The sequence below is a fragment of the Dreissena polymorpha genome, chromosome 16, assembly GCF_020536995.1.
Source record: "Dreissena polymorpha isolate Duluth1 chromosome 16, UMN_Dpol_1.0, whole genome shotgun sequence".
NCBI lineage: Eukaryota > Metazoa > Mollusca > Bivalvia > Myida > Dreissenidae > Dreissena > Dreissena polymorpha.
The window spans coordinates 48,929,774-48,947,299 of NC_068370.1; the positions used below are offsets into that span (position 1 = coordinate 48,929,774).

At 36.9% G+C, this 17,526-nt stretch overlaps 1 protein-coding gene across 1 annotated transcript in view; it reads right to left on the bottom strand.

Annotated features, from left to right (window-relative positions):
* Positions 1 to 17,526, bottom strand: part of LOC127861612 (uncharacterized) — a 39,210-nt gene that overhangs the window by 11,434 nt on the left and 10,250 nt on the right. The window contains exons 7-21 of the mRNA XM_052400262.1: positions 16,274 to 16,396; positions 15,662 to 15,773; positions 15,008 to 15,189; positions 14,560 to 14,667; positions 13,748 to 13,828; positions 12,241 to 12,364; positions 11,788 to 11,952; positions 11,205 to 11,441; positions 9,879 to 10,000; positions 8,620 to 8,656; positions 7,337 to 7,434; positions 3,577 to 3,688; positions 2,521 to 2,684; positions 1,626 to 1,736; positions 209 to 289 (exon numbers count right to left, since the gene is read on the bottom strand). Of these exons, the coding sequence (XP_052256222.1) occupies positions 209 to 289; positions 1,626 to 1,736; positions 2,521 to 2,684; positions 3,577 to 3,688; positions 7,337 to 7,434; positions 8,620 to 8,656; positions 9,879 to 10,000; positions 11,205 to 11,441; positions 11,788 to 11,952; positions 12,241 to 12,364; positions 13,748 to 13,828; positions 14,560 to 14,667; positions 15,008 to 15,189; positions 15,662 to 15,773; positions 16,274 to 16,396 (1,857 nt within the window). The remainder of the gene's footprint in view (positions 1 to 208; positions 290 to 1,625; positions 1,737 to 2,520; positions 2,685 to 3,576; positions 3,689 to 7,336; positions 7,435 to 8,619; positions 8,657 to 9,878; positions 10,001 to 11,204; positions 11,442 to 11,787; positions 11,953 to 12,240; positions 12,365 to 13,747; positions 13,829 to 14,559; positions 14,668 to 15,007; positions 15,190 to 15,661; positions 15,774 to 16,273; positions 16,397 to 17,526) is intronic.

Genomic DNA, 17,526 nt, shown 5'->3' on the forward strand with positions numbered 1-17,526 from the left:
TCATGTCTTTTAACTAAAATAATTGTAAGTGAAGCAAGTTTTACGTGATGTTTGGGAAACACATTTAGGTATTCAATATTTCTAGACACAGCTTTGCTGTTGTGTTAAAACCTTCATTTTAGCTCGATGTAATAACAAATCCAAGGGCAAGGGTGATTGAAACATTATCGAGTCCGTATCTTGGGTAGAACCCGTTTTTGCCAATTACCACTGAAGAGCTGATCACGAGTGCTATCGGCTGCGACAGAACGGGGGCCCCACTGTCCTCGGAGAGCTCGTGCCAGTCGGACTGAAAACACAGAAGCGCGGATTCTTTCAAAAGTTAGACATTCGGAAATTATCGACACATGTGCATTTTATAGAATAAGTTAAACACAACATGACGCGACCAACATTTAAAACAAAAGTTCACGCCTAGGTAAAAGTAATGACAGGTACCAGCCAAGACAGCTGAATGCCTACAAATCCTTCATCATGCAGGTATTTTATTATCGACAAGAGTTACGTCTGTTTAGCCCTTTACCACGTAGATACGTATTTTGACGCATTTGTAGTCCCATAGAAAAGAATATTTAATTAAATACCTTTCTTACTAAATTCAAGAATTAACGACTCTATTTCCAACCCTCATTTTCTGATGAGCATCAAATAAAAAAACCTGAACAGACTGTGAGTTACTCACAGGCTGTTCTGGTTTTATGCTGTTTGCATATAGCCATTTGCACTTTGCCTCTGAGTGAGAAAGGGTTAAATAAAGGTGGTTACAATAAATAAATTGCATTGTACAGGGACCTTTTCCTAAAACCAAACTGCACAAGTTTAGTCAAGATAAGACACACAATTAAGTCTTCATGATTCTAGATGTCGATAGTTTTGCATTAATTTTCTTGAAAACAACGGACAATAACTCTTATATTTGCATAACAGTCAAAACAATAAGTTTTGAATTCTTATGCTCAGCTAAGTATTTCTGATAAATTCCATTATTCCAAAGGTCCAAGATTAAAGGAAATTGCAAAACCTTTGCAATTTTCGTTCAGAATTCATCACAAAAAGAAGTATCTTAAGCGTACGCCCCCTCCATCAACAAAAAATAACATTTTTGAATAAAATTGTATCGCAAAAAAACGTTGATACCCATGTTTGATGTTTCGTGCTGGGTTCCTTTGGACAGTTTTTAATTCTTAACCTGATCAACATGCCGTGAACGTTTAGCCGAGATGACAAATAAAGCTTAATTAACTTGTTTGTTACAGAAAAGGGGCAACAACTCTGGAATTACTAGTCCCACCCTTAATCACAATCGTCAAAGAATACATGGTCATTCACACACACCAGGGGCATTAAGATTGCAGAAAAAAGGTGAAGTCTTTATTGTGTGCTTTGAAACAGCTCTGGCATAGCAAGGACAACGTCTAAGTGGTCTCGATATTAGCCTTCCACATGTCACATGACGATCATGTGAGCCAAGTATGTTTTTTGTAAAACATGTCCGAGAACAATATGTTATTGATTAATTAGACTTAATATCAATTATTTTAAGAATAATTTAATGGTTGGCTATTACATAATTATCTTTTATCGAATATCTAGATTTGAACAGGTATATGAGGAACCGGTCTTACCGACATAAAATAAAACTGGAACACGGCTGGTTGGTTGAGGGGATTGTTTCCAAACCGGAAGTCGGTCCGGACAGTCTCAAACACATCGCAGAATATACCCCGGATAGTTTGCTGGAATTGAGTTTTTTTAAGCATTGAAAGGTTTCACGACCATGAACGATTCCATTTCAGTGAAATGGTACCTTTTTGATTCCAGTAAAAAGTGGACTGTTTGTGCAATTCATTTTTTCTTCCGTCCGTGCGTTAGCCGGGAACACTTTTCCAGATTGAAAACTATCAGTCTTTAGCAAAAACAATCCATAAACAGTCACTATATGTCCGTACCTCTAAGGTCAAGGCCATAATACAGCTTGTCTGAAAAGAATCTCTCCCATTTATAAGCCAATTATGTAACAACTTGCCACACATTATGACATTAAGAAGTTTGCATCGCGTGGACCAAATACATGTCTGGGTAACAGGTCACGGTCATTGCCACAGGTTCCACTGTAGGCTACAAGTTGCATCAAATGGTCATAATGAGAAGACGGTCTGTCGCGCGAAACACCTGTCTCCCTAGCTCATATGTCATCGAAACGCTGAGATATCAAAGTGCAAATTTGTAACAATACAGTTACCGGTATCGATAGGACATCCGTGTATCAAATTATATAAATTTTAATGCTAGTAGTGTAATTCGTACTCGGTTGCAAATAACTTGGGTAAATAAATCGATGAAAACTGAAAACTTAAAGTATTATAAGAAAAAATGCTTTTCGTAAAAGTGCTTAATCGTGGGGAAAATATCCGAAAATAATATTTGTGTTTTAATTAGTTTTAAATAGTTTTTGTTAAAAATGTTAACTAACTGGAATTGCTTAAATAATAGTATTTAAACGCTCAAATGCTGGCCTACCTGCCCGGCGTATATGTAAGAGCCATTGAGGTAAAACAGATCCAGGGGGCTTTTCATCTTGACGACATAGCCGGCGTTTCCGGTGACGCCGACGTCAAAAGACGTGTTTCCGATGGGCGCTATCGTGCAGTTGCCCTGAGCAACGTCCAGTGTATATGACAACCCTGTGGTCGGGGAAGGAGTCAGAAAAACAAATCAAACTTTGTTTTATATATGTATATACCTTCTGGCGCAGTTAAGCTAGTTCGGCCCCGTCAGAATATCTAGTTTTTCATATGGGCGCTACTCGTCGGATACAATTATTAAAAGAAGCACTAATTTTGCGTTTAACGTCTTATTTATTAGCCGACATGTTCTTTGTAGTAATGCTGCTTGATCCTACTATGATTTATATTTGCCAGTTTAACCAATGATGTGGATGCTTACCTGTATATTTTATGTATTCGTTAGCCCATACATTTATTTTCAAAAATAAGTTACCACAGAGCTTTATTTAATAACCATTACCGCAAATGTTCCTTCAGACATATATTAGAACATCATTCTTCTAAAATGTAAAGTTTTTACTATACAACATCTTATTAATTTTCCATTGTATTTCTTATCGTATAATCTTTAACAAATATAATTTTCATATTTCTGAAACTATTTTGCAGCATTACATTTACTTTTTCTTCATTGTAAGGTTGGACAATGTTGAATGTAAAAAATGTTTTAGCGTCGATACATCATACAGAGTGGGATGTTGACTTATAAAGCGACTTGTTCACAGATAGTGGAAATTACAATAATCCACCTTTTTGTCACAAATGCAAAAAGACCACTACAACATAAGAAGCCAAGTAACACTTATGAAGTAGACACATACTGAAAATACATTATCATCAGTAGAAGTTGGTACAAATTGAAAGCGTCAAAAACGAGAAACGATTCAATTATTTGAGTGTTTCGTTTGTTTGCGTTATACTTTGTGACAATACGTGGGTTGCTAATATTACGTACATAATTCATATCACTGAGAAAATTGACGGATATGGGGTAGTAAACTCCAAGTACCTGAGCTATAATCATGTATAGTGGATATAGGGTCGATGGTGAAGAGAGGAGGACTTGGTTGTGTGTTCACAAGGTCATAGCGCACCAGCTGGAAGTCCGAGTCGTAATAGATCTGAAAATATTAAGATTCAATACAATCTGAGTCTCACGAGATACTTGCAGTATTTTTTAAGTTCTTTATATACAAAACTGACCATCCATACAAACTGCGAAAAAAATCAGTTTCCTATAAAGCATTCGCTTGGAACTTTAGATTGTGCAGAATGATTAGGAGATACCCGGGTTCGAACCGAGACCTCTTGATCTTCAGTCGAATGTTCTACCACTGAGCTATATTCCTTTGTGGAGATTTGTATTTAGATAAAATGTTTCTTATCTGAAAACATAGTAACCGAAGCGAGCACAATATGGCGAAGGGGTTATTGATGGCTTATACGTTTTAATTCTACAAAAATGTTGTTTTCTGATTATTTTTTCATCTCTTGACTCGATATGTAATTTTATTTCTGACTAAAACAGGCATCATATTCAACCCATTTATGCAAAGTGTCTAGAAAAAAGGCCTTGGCAAACAGCGTAGACTCAGATGAAACGCCGCATGATGCGGCGTCTCATCTGGGTCTGCGCTGTTTCCTTAAAATAATGTTTGTAAGAAATATTCTAAATATAGAAATAAATATACTAGACATCCCTAATTTTGGAAATAAATTGATCCAATTTAAAAGGATGGGAGAGTTCATCTAGGCATAAATAGGTTAAGTGTAAATGTTTTGAGGGTCATGAGGTTATTGACGTGCCTGCGTCTGAAATATATGAGGACGAGAGGCGTGATCCAGCACTTCCACCGATAACCTCATTTATAGCTACACATTCCGGATATTTAATTTTTTACTGAAATCAATGCAGTTTCGATGTGTTATCGTGTTGTCGGGAACGGTAAAGAGACGGTAGTACCCGGTCAAAAGGAAACGGAACCTCCCATGTGACCAACAACCAAACTCACATAACACGCGGACGGAGATTGAACCAACGTGTAACTTTAATTAGTGGTCATCATACGCATTAACCCATTTATGCCTAGTGGACTCTCCCATCCTTCAAAATTGGATCAATTTATTTCCAAAATTAGGGATGTCAAGTATATTATTTCTATATTTATAATATTTCTTACAGAAATTCCTTTAAGCAAACAGCGCTGATCCTGATGAGACGCCGCATTATGCGGCGTCTCATCTGCGTCTACGCTGTTTGCCAATGCCTTTTTTCTATACGCTAGGCATAAATGGTTAAAATCATTATTTATTATTGGTCGCGCATTGCAAAGAACAAATAAAATTAATACAAGTAAAAACATATGGGACATCCGGGTTCGAACATGATGTCCGAGTTTGTGGTTTTAGCGGCTCGTAGTTTTTACGTAAAAATAGGGGACATCCGGGTTCAGACCGGGGACCTCTCGATCTGCGGTCGAATGCTCTTACACTGAGCTATATCCCCAGATGAAACATGAAATGTTAGCTATAAATATGTATATTTTATATCAAATTGTGTGTCATCTGTCGCCAGATATGAACATGTTCGCAAACTCGTTTCATTCATGCTATAGTGTAGCTATCTATTGATAGTGTGACACGCGTGTACGATATGAAACTGTCAAAACAACCGTTTGTGTAAAGTGGGACTGCACGATTTTGTCAAATATTTATGAATTTAAATAAAATGTGTAAATAAATTTATTATACATATATTTCAATATTGATTAAAATAAAAGTTAAGAAGAACATGTGTCGAAAAATGCGAAATAAGCCAGATATTTAATTCTGAAATCGAAAATGCCTGGTCAGTCGAATTCACCAGCATGAATATCATGCATGTACGATGTTAATCTAAATTTAGTTTTGCGGATCATTTTAATTTCCTGCAACGATATCTATTCAAACGACACGCGAACACTTACTCCGATCCTAATAAAAAGACGAATGCTTCGGTTATTGTAGGAAAATATTTACGAAATATCTTCGTCACAATCGGCACGGGGCGCTTATTTGTCTTCGCTGCATTTTATGAAATTCGTCTTCAATGTATAATTTTTCTTGCCTATTTCGTGTTATTGTAACATATTTTTATCAATATATTACAATTTAACACATATACAAATCGTGCAGTCCCGTTTTAAGCAAAACGTTTTTTCTTTAGTTTTTTTTACTAAAATTACCTTTAACATAAAGTACATGAAAACTATTCAAATAACATATATTATATAATAAAATTGAAACTAGACATGCGTCAGTAGGACTCGAATTCTCCCACAATCTACTGTTTTAATAAAAATGCCAATAATGTCGAAAAGAAAGGACCGTTATACAAATGTACTCCGTTGTGCACGTTTACGTGCATGTTATAAATATGCCAAAACAGTTTCACCACTTCTTTACCTGCGACGATATAAAAAAAAAATTAAATGACCATAACACCAGTAATGTAAAATATGAACCAAAATATGAAGTTGTGCAAGTTCACATGCTTGTTCATAATTATAAGTGTGTAAGGTAACCCATTTATGCCTAGCGTCTAGAAAAAAAGCCTCCGCAAACAGCATTGACCGAGATGAGACCCCACATGATGCGGCGTCTCATCAGGATCTGCGCTGTTTGCTTAAAGGAAATTCTGTTAGAAATATTCTAAATATAAAAATAAATATACTTGACATCCCTAAGTTTGGAAATAAATTCATCCAATTTAGCAGGATGGGAGAGTCCAATAGGCATAAATGAGTTAAGCTAGTGCGTGCGGATGAAATGAACGAAAGACAAAGACAAAGACACGTCGATGGGTCCCGCACCTCTGAAAACGGGGTCGTAAACAGAAGTGTGAGTTGACTCAAAATATGTGTGTGCTTTCCATTGCAGTACCTTAATCATTAAGAGGTACATAATGTACATTTCATTAATAACAATTAATAACAATTGAACTGCACCACAGAAAACTTGTAATTATTTTACATGTAGAGTTGCTGCTACTTATTTTACCGCGCCCTAATGGAATCATCAGTTATGATTAAATATACGTATGAAAACATTTTTAAAATAAAAATACCATAATGGCCTTCGTCATGAACATTTACTTTAAGTATGACATAAAGAGGGAGAACACGTAACTTCAACGTGGTTCTATCAAAAAATAGTAAACAGGGAGGGATCCGGGTTTGAACCGGGGACGTCTTGATCTGAAGTCGAATGCTTCACCACTGATTCAAATCCTTTTTCGTATTTTAGAAAGAAGTTTTATAAAGTTCCACGCACATCATTTATCCGAGTGTTTGATCACATATGTAATTGCACACAAACCTGAAAGTGTCATTCGTCCTACTTCACCATATTTGATAAAAAAATATCAAGTGTATCGTAATAAATTAAATACACACACATACCTTTTATTAATTAAGGAGACCAGAACTATTAACAAAAGATTTTATAACCATATTTAACTTTGGGAAGGGAAATTTGTCAAGCATAGACTACAAATGAGCCTCGCTCTGTGAAAATGGGGTTTAAGGCAGTTCGCACAGTCTTATCAGGGACGACACTTTCCGCATATACTTGATTTTTGCTAAGAAGATACTTTCTTGAAACGAAAATTATCATAAAAGCGGAAAGTGTCGTCCCTTATAAGCCTTGGCTAATCTGGTACGACACTTAACGCACATGCATTAAACAACTATTTCACAGTGCACGGCCCAAGTATAAAGCACGTGACTTACGTGCGAGTTGAAGACCTGCTGGTACTGCGGCACGGTGATCTCGAGGTGGTACGAGAACTGTCCGCTCAGCGTCGGAAGGGGTTTAGGGGTTAGATAGCCTAGAGTGAAACACGATCCCTTGAATGCCAGCATTGTCATATAGCAAAAGTTGTAGCAGGATTAACGAACATAATTCGGTTAATGTCTCCTGTCGCTGTTTGAAGTAAATATTTTAATTGCGCTTTTCCGAAAGTTTTTGATAAGAAATGATACATTAATTATTTCTTATTTGTTAACAAAGGTATCACAACTAGCATGTCAAAGGGGTCATCGATGGCTATTACGTATTTATTCTCCAAAATAAACGTTGTTTGCAGCTGATTTCTCCCTTTTGATAGGAAATTCTCGTCATGACCATAAGCAGGCATCCACAGTGACACTCAATTTTGATGCCACATTTTTTTACTAACCTAGCGATACAGTTCTATTATTAAATATTAAAATATCGTGCTTCGTTTTTCATTGTTGTGTATTGAGTTGCAATAGCGGGCGTTGTGTCTTGTGTCACGAACATCGCCACTTGTCGACCTCAACGGCGACATGCCACATTTAATGTTACTCTAATCGTATTCCATAAAAAGACTTCAAAATCATAGTGTTCGTGGGTCATTGCTATTCTCCTATTCAAGTATTCCTGATTGAAAGCATCCAGAACTGTTAGTGTCCAACGTAAAGAGGACTAACGTCAATAAAACGGCTTAACTTCCTCAGACTTAACGCGGTCGCGTGTTTCCAGACACATATCAGAGATCCGACTGACGAGTTTGTCCCGTTTTTCTATTTTTTTATTGTTACTGTTATTGCAGCTGTTGCTACTGTTGTTGTGGCTGTTTATTAACTTGGAAATCAACGAAATAAAGTTCGTAATTTCAATTTTGCAGGTCGCGAATCGACCTCGAGAGAAACTTAAACTAAAGGAGTGTGTTGCACGTGTCGCATGTAATGTGTATCTTAACGTCGGATACGTGCTACTAATAACTTCCGTTACAGCTCAGTATTAGAATTACAGAATCTAATGGAATTGGTACAAGTGGCGTGGGTATCTGAAGAAGCTTGTTAATGGGGCGTGTCACATACATTGTCCATCTATTAGTTGTTCATGAATTTCGTCATAGTACATGCAGCGTCGTCAGAATGTTAAAAAAAATAACCGATCATTAAAGATGTATTTTGGTATTGTGTTAACAACATATACATGTATCGTAAAAATCGTAGAGCACGTGTTCTATATGCCAAACACTTACCGAAAGTCACTTGGATATCAACGGCAGTGTACGTTATCTGAAAATACAACCATGTGTGGTTATTAATTTATTAATATAAAAGTGTATCGTTACGAATTCTATCGTTTTAAAAATAGTTTTTGACTGCGATTTTATGCGTTCTTTACAAAATGCCAGTTTACTTCAAAACGTAACAAAATGATACATGACGACATTCTGTATATAATGCGTTACGAACATGATAATTGATGTAATTGCGTATTTATAAGGCGTAAAAGTTGTTGGTTTCAACTATCCCTACCGATCCAATGTATTGTACCTACCAATAATTTGCTGTTTTAATCCAAGTTGAATTTCGGTCATTTCTGATCAAATCAGTAAACCAACCATTAAAGGTACAAACGAAACTTGACGACAATCAACATGGTTCCTCTTAAATTGCTGCAACAACATAGGTTAGTAGAACTTGAGCAGTAAAGGTCTGAGATATAAATACGTTATGCCAGTAGGCAAATGTGTGCCAAACGACTTTGGTTTATCATTCAGAAGAATAGTTAATATAATAAAACTAAGAATCATTACCGAGTCATATTCCGATTCATCAAGCACAAGAACAGTTTACAGCGGCATTTTTGTTTTTGTTTTGATGAAACAATATATATTTGATTAAAAGCTCTTTTCTACTTCATTGTTTTATATTTGGTATTTTGATTAAATGTAAATCCAGACCATGTGGCGCTTTTTGTCTTGTTTCGCTGCTTCTGTATGGGACTGTCAAGGACACTTCGAGTGAAGAAACCGGTAAATATCCCAAATATTTTATATAATACTGCCCCAGGTAAGTTCCATTTAATTTATTGCGTTTCAGATGGTAGTTCTTTTAACAATAAAATGTTTTTGTTTTTCTGATGTGTGTTGTGGCGTTGTTGTGGGTTTTTTTAAAAACAAAACATGGTAGGTAATTGGAATATAATGTTAATGTATTTGTTGACTTGAATTTATCTGACTCGTCTCAGAGAGGCTTACGCGGATCTGCAAGCCTCACGCGTGTGTGAACATGGAACCATACGATAAGTTACAACATTATACATAAGTTATAACCGCATTGTTATAGTTTGAAATATTTATATGCGCGTTTGTGTATTTTGATCGGTAAGATTAAATTTATTTTGTTTTTGTTTTAAGGGTTTTGATGCGTGTTTATTTCAGCTTGTGCACGTAAAGACAATAAATTGGAGAATGCATAAACTAAACATGAACGTTGTGAGACATATACACACCGGGTCGTCGAGCCCCTCGATATTGACGTCAGCGGTGATCTGACCGCCGTAGACGGCATTCTGGAGCATCGCTAACGTCGTGGTCAGCGAAGGCTCACTCTGCCCCGGGTTCACGACGGTCCCTGTATGAAGATATAGTTTAACGTTCCGTTTCGTTCTTTATGAAGAAGTTTGTTTTGTTTGTCTGGATTGTTACCTTGTTCATCTTTTTTTAATTGGGTGAAGAAGTAATTATACAAAAATAACACATACAATCATGCGTTTTGAGATTCAATTACAATTGAAAAGTATTTATCTGTAAGATTTTTTTGTTTAAGATTTGTTTTTCATTGCGTTTTGTATTTTTAGATTTAAAGTGAACTTTTCATTTATTAGTAAACGTTTAATATACAACAGTAAGATCAGAGTTTCGACGCGTTTAATAGTTTTTGAGACGTCAGTGTTTGCAACGAATAAAATATCATAAAATTGAAACTTCTTCCCAGCTATTGCTAAAATAATTAAATTCCTCTTATCGCAAAAAGAACTCACCAAATGCTCATTGAAATATAATAACACACATTTTTGCGTTTGAAAACAAATGTGTAATAGTTTATGGAAGGCGACTCATAAAGGCAACAATATACACATTTCAAGTCTGATATACGTTATGTTAAACTTAAAATTAAGTCAAACATAATTGTAACATTTTGCAGGGACCCCCATACTAATACAATATCTCAACCAAAAGCATTCTTTGCTTAATGAATTAAAAAAATAGAAAAGAGGGCGGTGGTCATTTTATATGTAAAAAATACTCGACATGTATTAAAGTATTTTCAGTATTTTTAGTTGAGTGCCACCCGCCTTCGCGCAAGTTTTCCCATGTAGTCTCATATCTAAAACAATAGTTGAGGAAAAAATTTAATAAATAGAGGATATTTGTTGGATTCGATTCAATATCGATTTTCTTTCACGAGTGATCATATAAAATATATTTTTTATGATCAAGAGTGAATTAAAATCGTTATTCCATTGAAGCAAACACATTTTTTTTATGCTTTTTCACCGATTAAGTGGACAATTTCGCTGGATTTATGACGTCATTTTGTCCAAAAATATGACGTCATTTCACATCAAAGAGTGAAAAATATCAATATTTTCACTGTTATTTTTCACTGTTTAAAGCAGTGAAATATAAGTTTTATTTCACTGATATTGCCGTATAAACCACCGGAAAGAATAAAATAAAATATGCCTTCCAGTTAATCTAGATGATTGCTTAGAGAGTTTAGCATTGGATAGCTAAATTCATTATTATAATGTGACCTGTATTATCATACATACGTGAGAAATGATTGCATGCGCTGGCCTTAACGACAACGCCTCCGTCGCCGATATGGGCCTTGCTCAGTCGGCACACGCTGTCCGGATCGAGCGGGCAGAAATCGAAACTCTGGCAGACGAAATCCGAGTAACCCACGCACTTCTGCGCACACTCCGTTACGTTATGGACGGCGTTACTACTGAACGTGAAGTCGTCGTTTTTCTCGATCTCCTGGGCGCTCAGAAAGGTGAACTGGGCTAGACAAACAAAATTCAAATATAGACTTTCACATGAAATACGCATCAGCAACAACAAGGGCGTTAACAAAACAATAGAATTAGAAGCTTTTGTAAAATCAAATAATTAATGCAGCTTATGCTAATATGAATGTAATCATTCAATTTGTATGATTTTATACGTAAATCGTATGCGCACGTAAAACATGTTTGCAAATCTACGCATTTAAGTGAAACGCCCTCCCAAACTTAAAAGTGTTGTTTATTGATCATTAAACAACGATAAATTGCAAATTACTTTTTAAAATTTACCATGCCAGTATAGCGTAAAATAGAAAGACACTTGTCTACTAGTAAACCGACTTGCCCAGTCCTGGAGATCTGTCAAGAATTGTTCCGGAGACAAACACCTGCGAGTTGTCATAGTCAAGGCGGATATCCTGTACCCGGATCGGATTGACGTTTGCGGCTGCGCGGATAGCACTTCCTGCGTCGGCCAAAAGTTGACCGGAAGTGCCCGTTTTGTAGGCGCCTGTTAATAATAATGAAACAAATATTTTATATACTTTAACATCCGGTTTTACAATGTAAGCCCTGAATTTGTATTTAGCCTTTGATATAATCGCGGCGTGAATACACTGCCTATGGGGCGAATGGAAAATTAGTCAAATCTAGTGGTATTCAAAATGCACTGAAATTTAGCTAGATAAATATGTTGTTTATGAAACAAATGTGCAGAAAATTTAATTTAAAAAGTTTTTTTTGGGGGGGGAGAACATTATAACGTATGCAATCAATGGGTAAACCGCAAAAGACCTACCCGGAAACCGGATCTGGAACTGCAACTTGGCAGTCTCGGAGTAGCAAGAGGAAACGTCGAAGAGCGAGTAGTCAGGGTGACCCTCGTCGAAGTCCAGAAAGTTGTACATCACGTGAATGGCGAGCTAATGAGAACAAGAAGCGAGCATTTCACGCCGGCATATGAAGATTACTTTTAGCTAGGTTAGATTCCACTAAATTCAATAGTGTCCTAAAATTAACAGCCAACGCAAAGCCTATTTTCTTGCCTCTCCTTCAAATCAGGAAGTGTACGCCTGGTGTCAATATCCCCTTCCAACAATTGCCATCAAACGGCAGGTCATAACACTTCTAATAAAATATATCAGGACTAATAGCAGACAGTGACAGAAATGAAGTGTACTTCATGTGCTAGTAATACGAGTCTACTTCATGTACTAGTAATACGAGTCGTACTTCATGTACTAGTAATACGAGTCTTAAAATGCGTTCGGATGTATTGTGAGAAGATAATGGCAGGTTTACACATTCTTAAGCTTACAAATAAGGTTTCGCATTTTAAAAAAAATGCAGAAAACACACAGGTTTTGACATGAAAAAAACGTTTTCCTTTAAAAGCAATACATGTCAAACAATAGCACAGCTACAAAGTGGTTTTACAAAATGTGGTCCTATAAGGACTGGTCCATAGTTTTCCTTAAGGTTATATTCAACTAAATCCAATGTCTATTAAAAGATGTCGTCTTCGAAAATTTGCAATCAACAAAGATAATTTATAGTTACTGCTTAGAAATGCATCATCTCGCCTTAATGCAAACACTGGTAGAAAACAAAGTTTCGGCGTTGAAATTTCAATTTAATCCGAGTACAAGTTTAAAAACACCCAAAACTTCATCTTCCTACTTTCTCCTATGAAGTGCATAACATGCTGCAGAAACACACTCATCATAAAGGAAAAACCACACACAAAAACATGTCTAAGATTGATATATCGCTTTATTACTAAAAAGAAAATGAACCTTTTAGAATCAGTTATTCGTCACTAATCGGTCATTTTTGTTTGTATTTTATTGGAAACTCAATAATAAGCCCTCATATTATTTAAATAATTTTCTACATTATGTTGATAAATGTTAATCTAATATGCATGCACGATGTACAAACCGGTATATAAACATTTGACCCGTGTTCTTTGAAAAGGGGGTTAAAAGCATGTGCATAAAGTGTCGTCCCATATTAGCCTGTGCAATCCGCAAAGGTTAATGAGGGACGAAACTTTTCGCAAAAACTGAATTTTTGCTAAGAAGAGACTCTCTGTAGACGACAAATATTATAAAAGCGGAAAGTGTCGTCCCTAATTTGCCTGTGCGGACTGCACAGGCTAATCGGCGACGGCACTTTACGCATATGCATTAAAATCTGTTTTCACAGAGCACGGCTCATTTCGATTTAAAAATCAAGGCCATTAAGAGTTTCTTATAAAGATTTGACACGGGATGGAACATCATATACCAGTCTGATGTACTCACGTCTTGGACGGTTACTTCAAGAAACACGGGCACACCCTTCGGATACGTACTTCCGTCATCCGGGACCTCGAAATACTGATCCTGTGTGACGGCAAAAAAGTAAAACATGTCAAATGTATTCGATCCCCTCAAAATAATGCGGATATTTAACGCAATTGGGTCATTAACCAGATTTCTCAACAAAGTTGATCTCCGGCGAAATTTCATTGCAGTGGCATTTATTTATACTTGAACAAAAGTTTTTTTTCATTTGAACATTAAACTTTTCATAATTATTATACATTTCATACTTATGTTGCTAACTGTGTTTCTTCGGTACTGGTTACCTATGGAAGCGTATCTGGTTCAACCTAATTATATGGTCATGCCGGATTAGTTTATATCGACTTATTGTGAAATAACGTGGTATGTCGTCATAGTTTTGTAGGTTTTTTCCCTCTAAGTTTTACTTGTCATAACGACATTAAGTTTAAGTCTCAACGTAAATGTTTTCGGCTTTACCCGAAAAAATATTTGGTCGACATGATCTAAGTCGACAAATCAACATAATGTTTGGCGTCATGCTCTTGTGAAAATGACTTGCCATCATAGTTTTAGTCGACACGATGAGTTATTGTTTACGCCATGACACCTTTTTCATATCATGCCGTCATAGAATGTTGACATCATCACAGCATCAGGGTGTACCATATTCGACTCCATAGGTTACCGTGTATTGAGTTACCCAAGCTGACGCGCATGTTAACTAAGCCCCGACAAAAATAAACTGTCTTATCTATATCAACATTAAAATAAAAACAAAATGATCTTACATCAAGGAAATAGTACTCAAAGATGGCGGAATGACGGCTACCATCACCAGCATCGTAGTCAGGTCGCAGTGCCGTAAAGACCTTGCAAGTTAGGCCACGTGCCGTCCGCTGACAAAAAGATAGATATCCATTAGTGTTTTCCAAGGCGCTTTAGCGTGGTGCTGCGCCACGCCGCCGTTCTGATGCGCCAATTGGCCTTTTTCTAAGGCAAAAGCCGCCACGTGCCCTTATTGATCACATATTTATTGCCTCCTGGCAATACTTGTTAGATTAAATGTTTGCAAAATCATGTTTCTTAACTAATTTATGTACATGTGGTAACAATAGCAAGCGCTCTTTTCAGTGTTGTCTGAAATTATAATGTCGGTGATGATCTCGGTGATGGGGATTATAATGATGACGATGCTGATGACCTACAATAGAGTTCGGAAGACCGGTATACGCGTACCTTCCCGGTGTAGGCGTAGTCGGAATTCAGATAGAACAGGGCCATGGGGTTCTTCATGTGGATGGCGTACACGTTGGTACCATTGATCGCCACCGTCTGCTTCTCGGAGACGTCGAACGTGGAGTTGACTAGAGCGCCGGATATGCACCGCCCGGTCACCTGGTCTTTCACGTAACGCACGCCTGTGTAAAGACGGCGGAGACAATACATTTTAAACACTCTTTTGGAATGTTTTGTTAATATCTTGGACGTCTGTAATTTGTAGACGTTTGATACTCATGCGTCGCAAAGATTGTGTATATTAATGTAAATAACTCCGTAGGGCCGATAATACTAAAGGAAGACATATCTGTAGAATAAAAGTTATTTGTTAACGTCATCTCCCGAATAATTGATTAACTCTTGAAAAACTAGCATAAAAAACATCTGTTATATAAAGGCCAAATGATGCAACATTTATCGCGGGAAGAAAGCGGATGAAAATGTTGAATTTATACCTATGAAAGGTAGATTGTTTAAACCTTCAAGAAACCAAGTAAACATATTGACGTGCATATGTTTACAGGCCACATAACTTTAACATTGAAACAAACTTCATACAACAAGCATTGTTGTTTGTTTTAGTTGTAATAGATGTAGTAGACGACAGCTTACCGAAGTTGTAATCGTGAATCTCTGTAATTGGGTTGGTCGTGTTGAGGGGCGGACTCGGCGACAGCGTCCGGTAGTCATAACGGATGTACTTGTAGGTTTTGTCGTACCACACCTAGCAACGGATTTAACAACTGTAGATGTCGTCATAAAATGCATAGCAACACTAAAAATACGGGATATTACCTCACCGTATGGTTTACACACGAGAAAATCCGCTTTTTATTTGATTGCAGTCAATGTAAAAATTATGTTTCCTTTGAAAAAATGCGTTGTGTGTCATATACTTTTTTGCATAAAGTTGCTTATAAATATTTCGCCTGATCGAAAAAACTCCGTTTTATGCAATTATAAAAAAATATATTTGTTACGACGTGTGCATGTTGGTAAATTCCGTTTTTGACGCCATAAGGTCATCAATAGGTAAGACTAAAGTCTGCTTGTAAAACAGCTGGTTGGCGTCGTATAGTAGTTATAGTTATAAATTGGCGTCATTCTGTTAGTGATACCACTGTGTCTGCTTAGGAAACCGCTCGTACAAATACTGGTGATAACTTCATACTGATAATAACGTCTTATGAAAACCCGCAATAGAAAGTAGAAGGTACGACTTACGTCTGCTTGGAAAACCGCTGTTTGACCCTGAAGGATGATCTCTTGTCGATAGTGGAAAAAATCCGGAAGTTGTGGAACGGGTTGAGCGTCCTTCCGGTTTGCACAGATGACTCCTTTAGGGGTCTAACATTTGGAAGGAATTAGTATGCTATTTCTCTACATACTCCAGTTACATGTTAGGTTTCCATTTACAGTTTTGTACGGTTTCCTATCATCGTTTAAAACCCCTTATATGAGTCGCGTTCTGAGAAAACTGGGCTTAATGCATGTGCGTAAAGTGTCGTCCCAGATTAGCCTGTACAGTCCGCACAGGCTATTCAGGGACGACATTTTCCGCTTTTATGACATTTTTCGTTTAAATAAAGTCTCTTCTTAGCAAAAATCCAATTTAGGCGGAAAGTGTCGTCCCTGATTAGTCTGTGAGGACTTCACAGGCTAATCTGGCACGACACTTAACGCACATGCATTATGCCCAGTTTTCTCAGAACGAACAAAACTCGTATATAAAACAAATATATCACATTTATGTGAAAACAGATGTCATCCGCTACCCCGAAACTTTGGAAAAACTCTTGATGTGTAGTTCTAAACAACGTGCAGACCCATTTATCACCAATTAAGGTTATATAAAAACGGTTTCTTTATCACGGCCGTTAATTACGCGTGCAACCTCTTTTGCGATGCATTAATAAATGAGCCAATGCAACTTCCGAGGTGACGCTCAGGCCCGGATGTTTTGAAATTTCCTGGACAATTTTACAGGGTGATTAGATTTTACATGTTTGTTTTTTTTAACATAATTCGCATCATTTTTAAAATCGGACAATGTAGTGCAATTCAGCGAAGATTGATTCGTCTAAAAATGTACAGACACGTACATTCTCACCCGATTTGAAAACGTGAGAACCTTTATAAGTTCTGGCATGGTGGAGTTTTAAAAAGCATTTCAATGAGTTTTTTCCTGTGTGACGAGAAAATGTTCACCCATTTAAATCGCTAACGGCATCAAACGATTGCGTAAAACATACATTAGATGATGCATGCACAAAAATTTTGGCTTCTTGCCGACTTAGTAGATAATTTTGCATTTTTCCAAAAGAGATGGAGCCAATGCTTAGGGGGTGGGGCTAATGATAGGGGGTGGCGCTAATGATAGGGGGTGGCGCTAATGATAGGAGGTGGCGCTAATGCAGGATGTATCAATTAACAGTCGTACCACAATGACATTATCGCATGACGTAGATTTGAAAGAT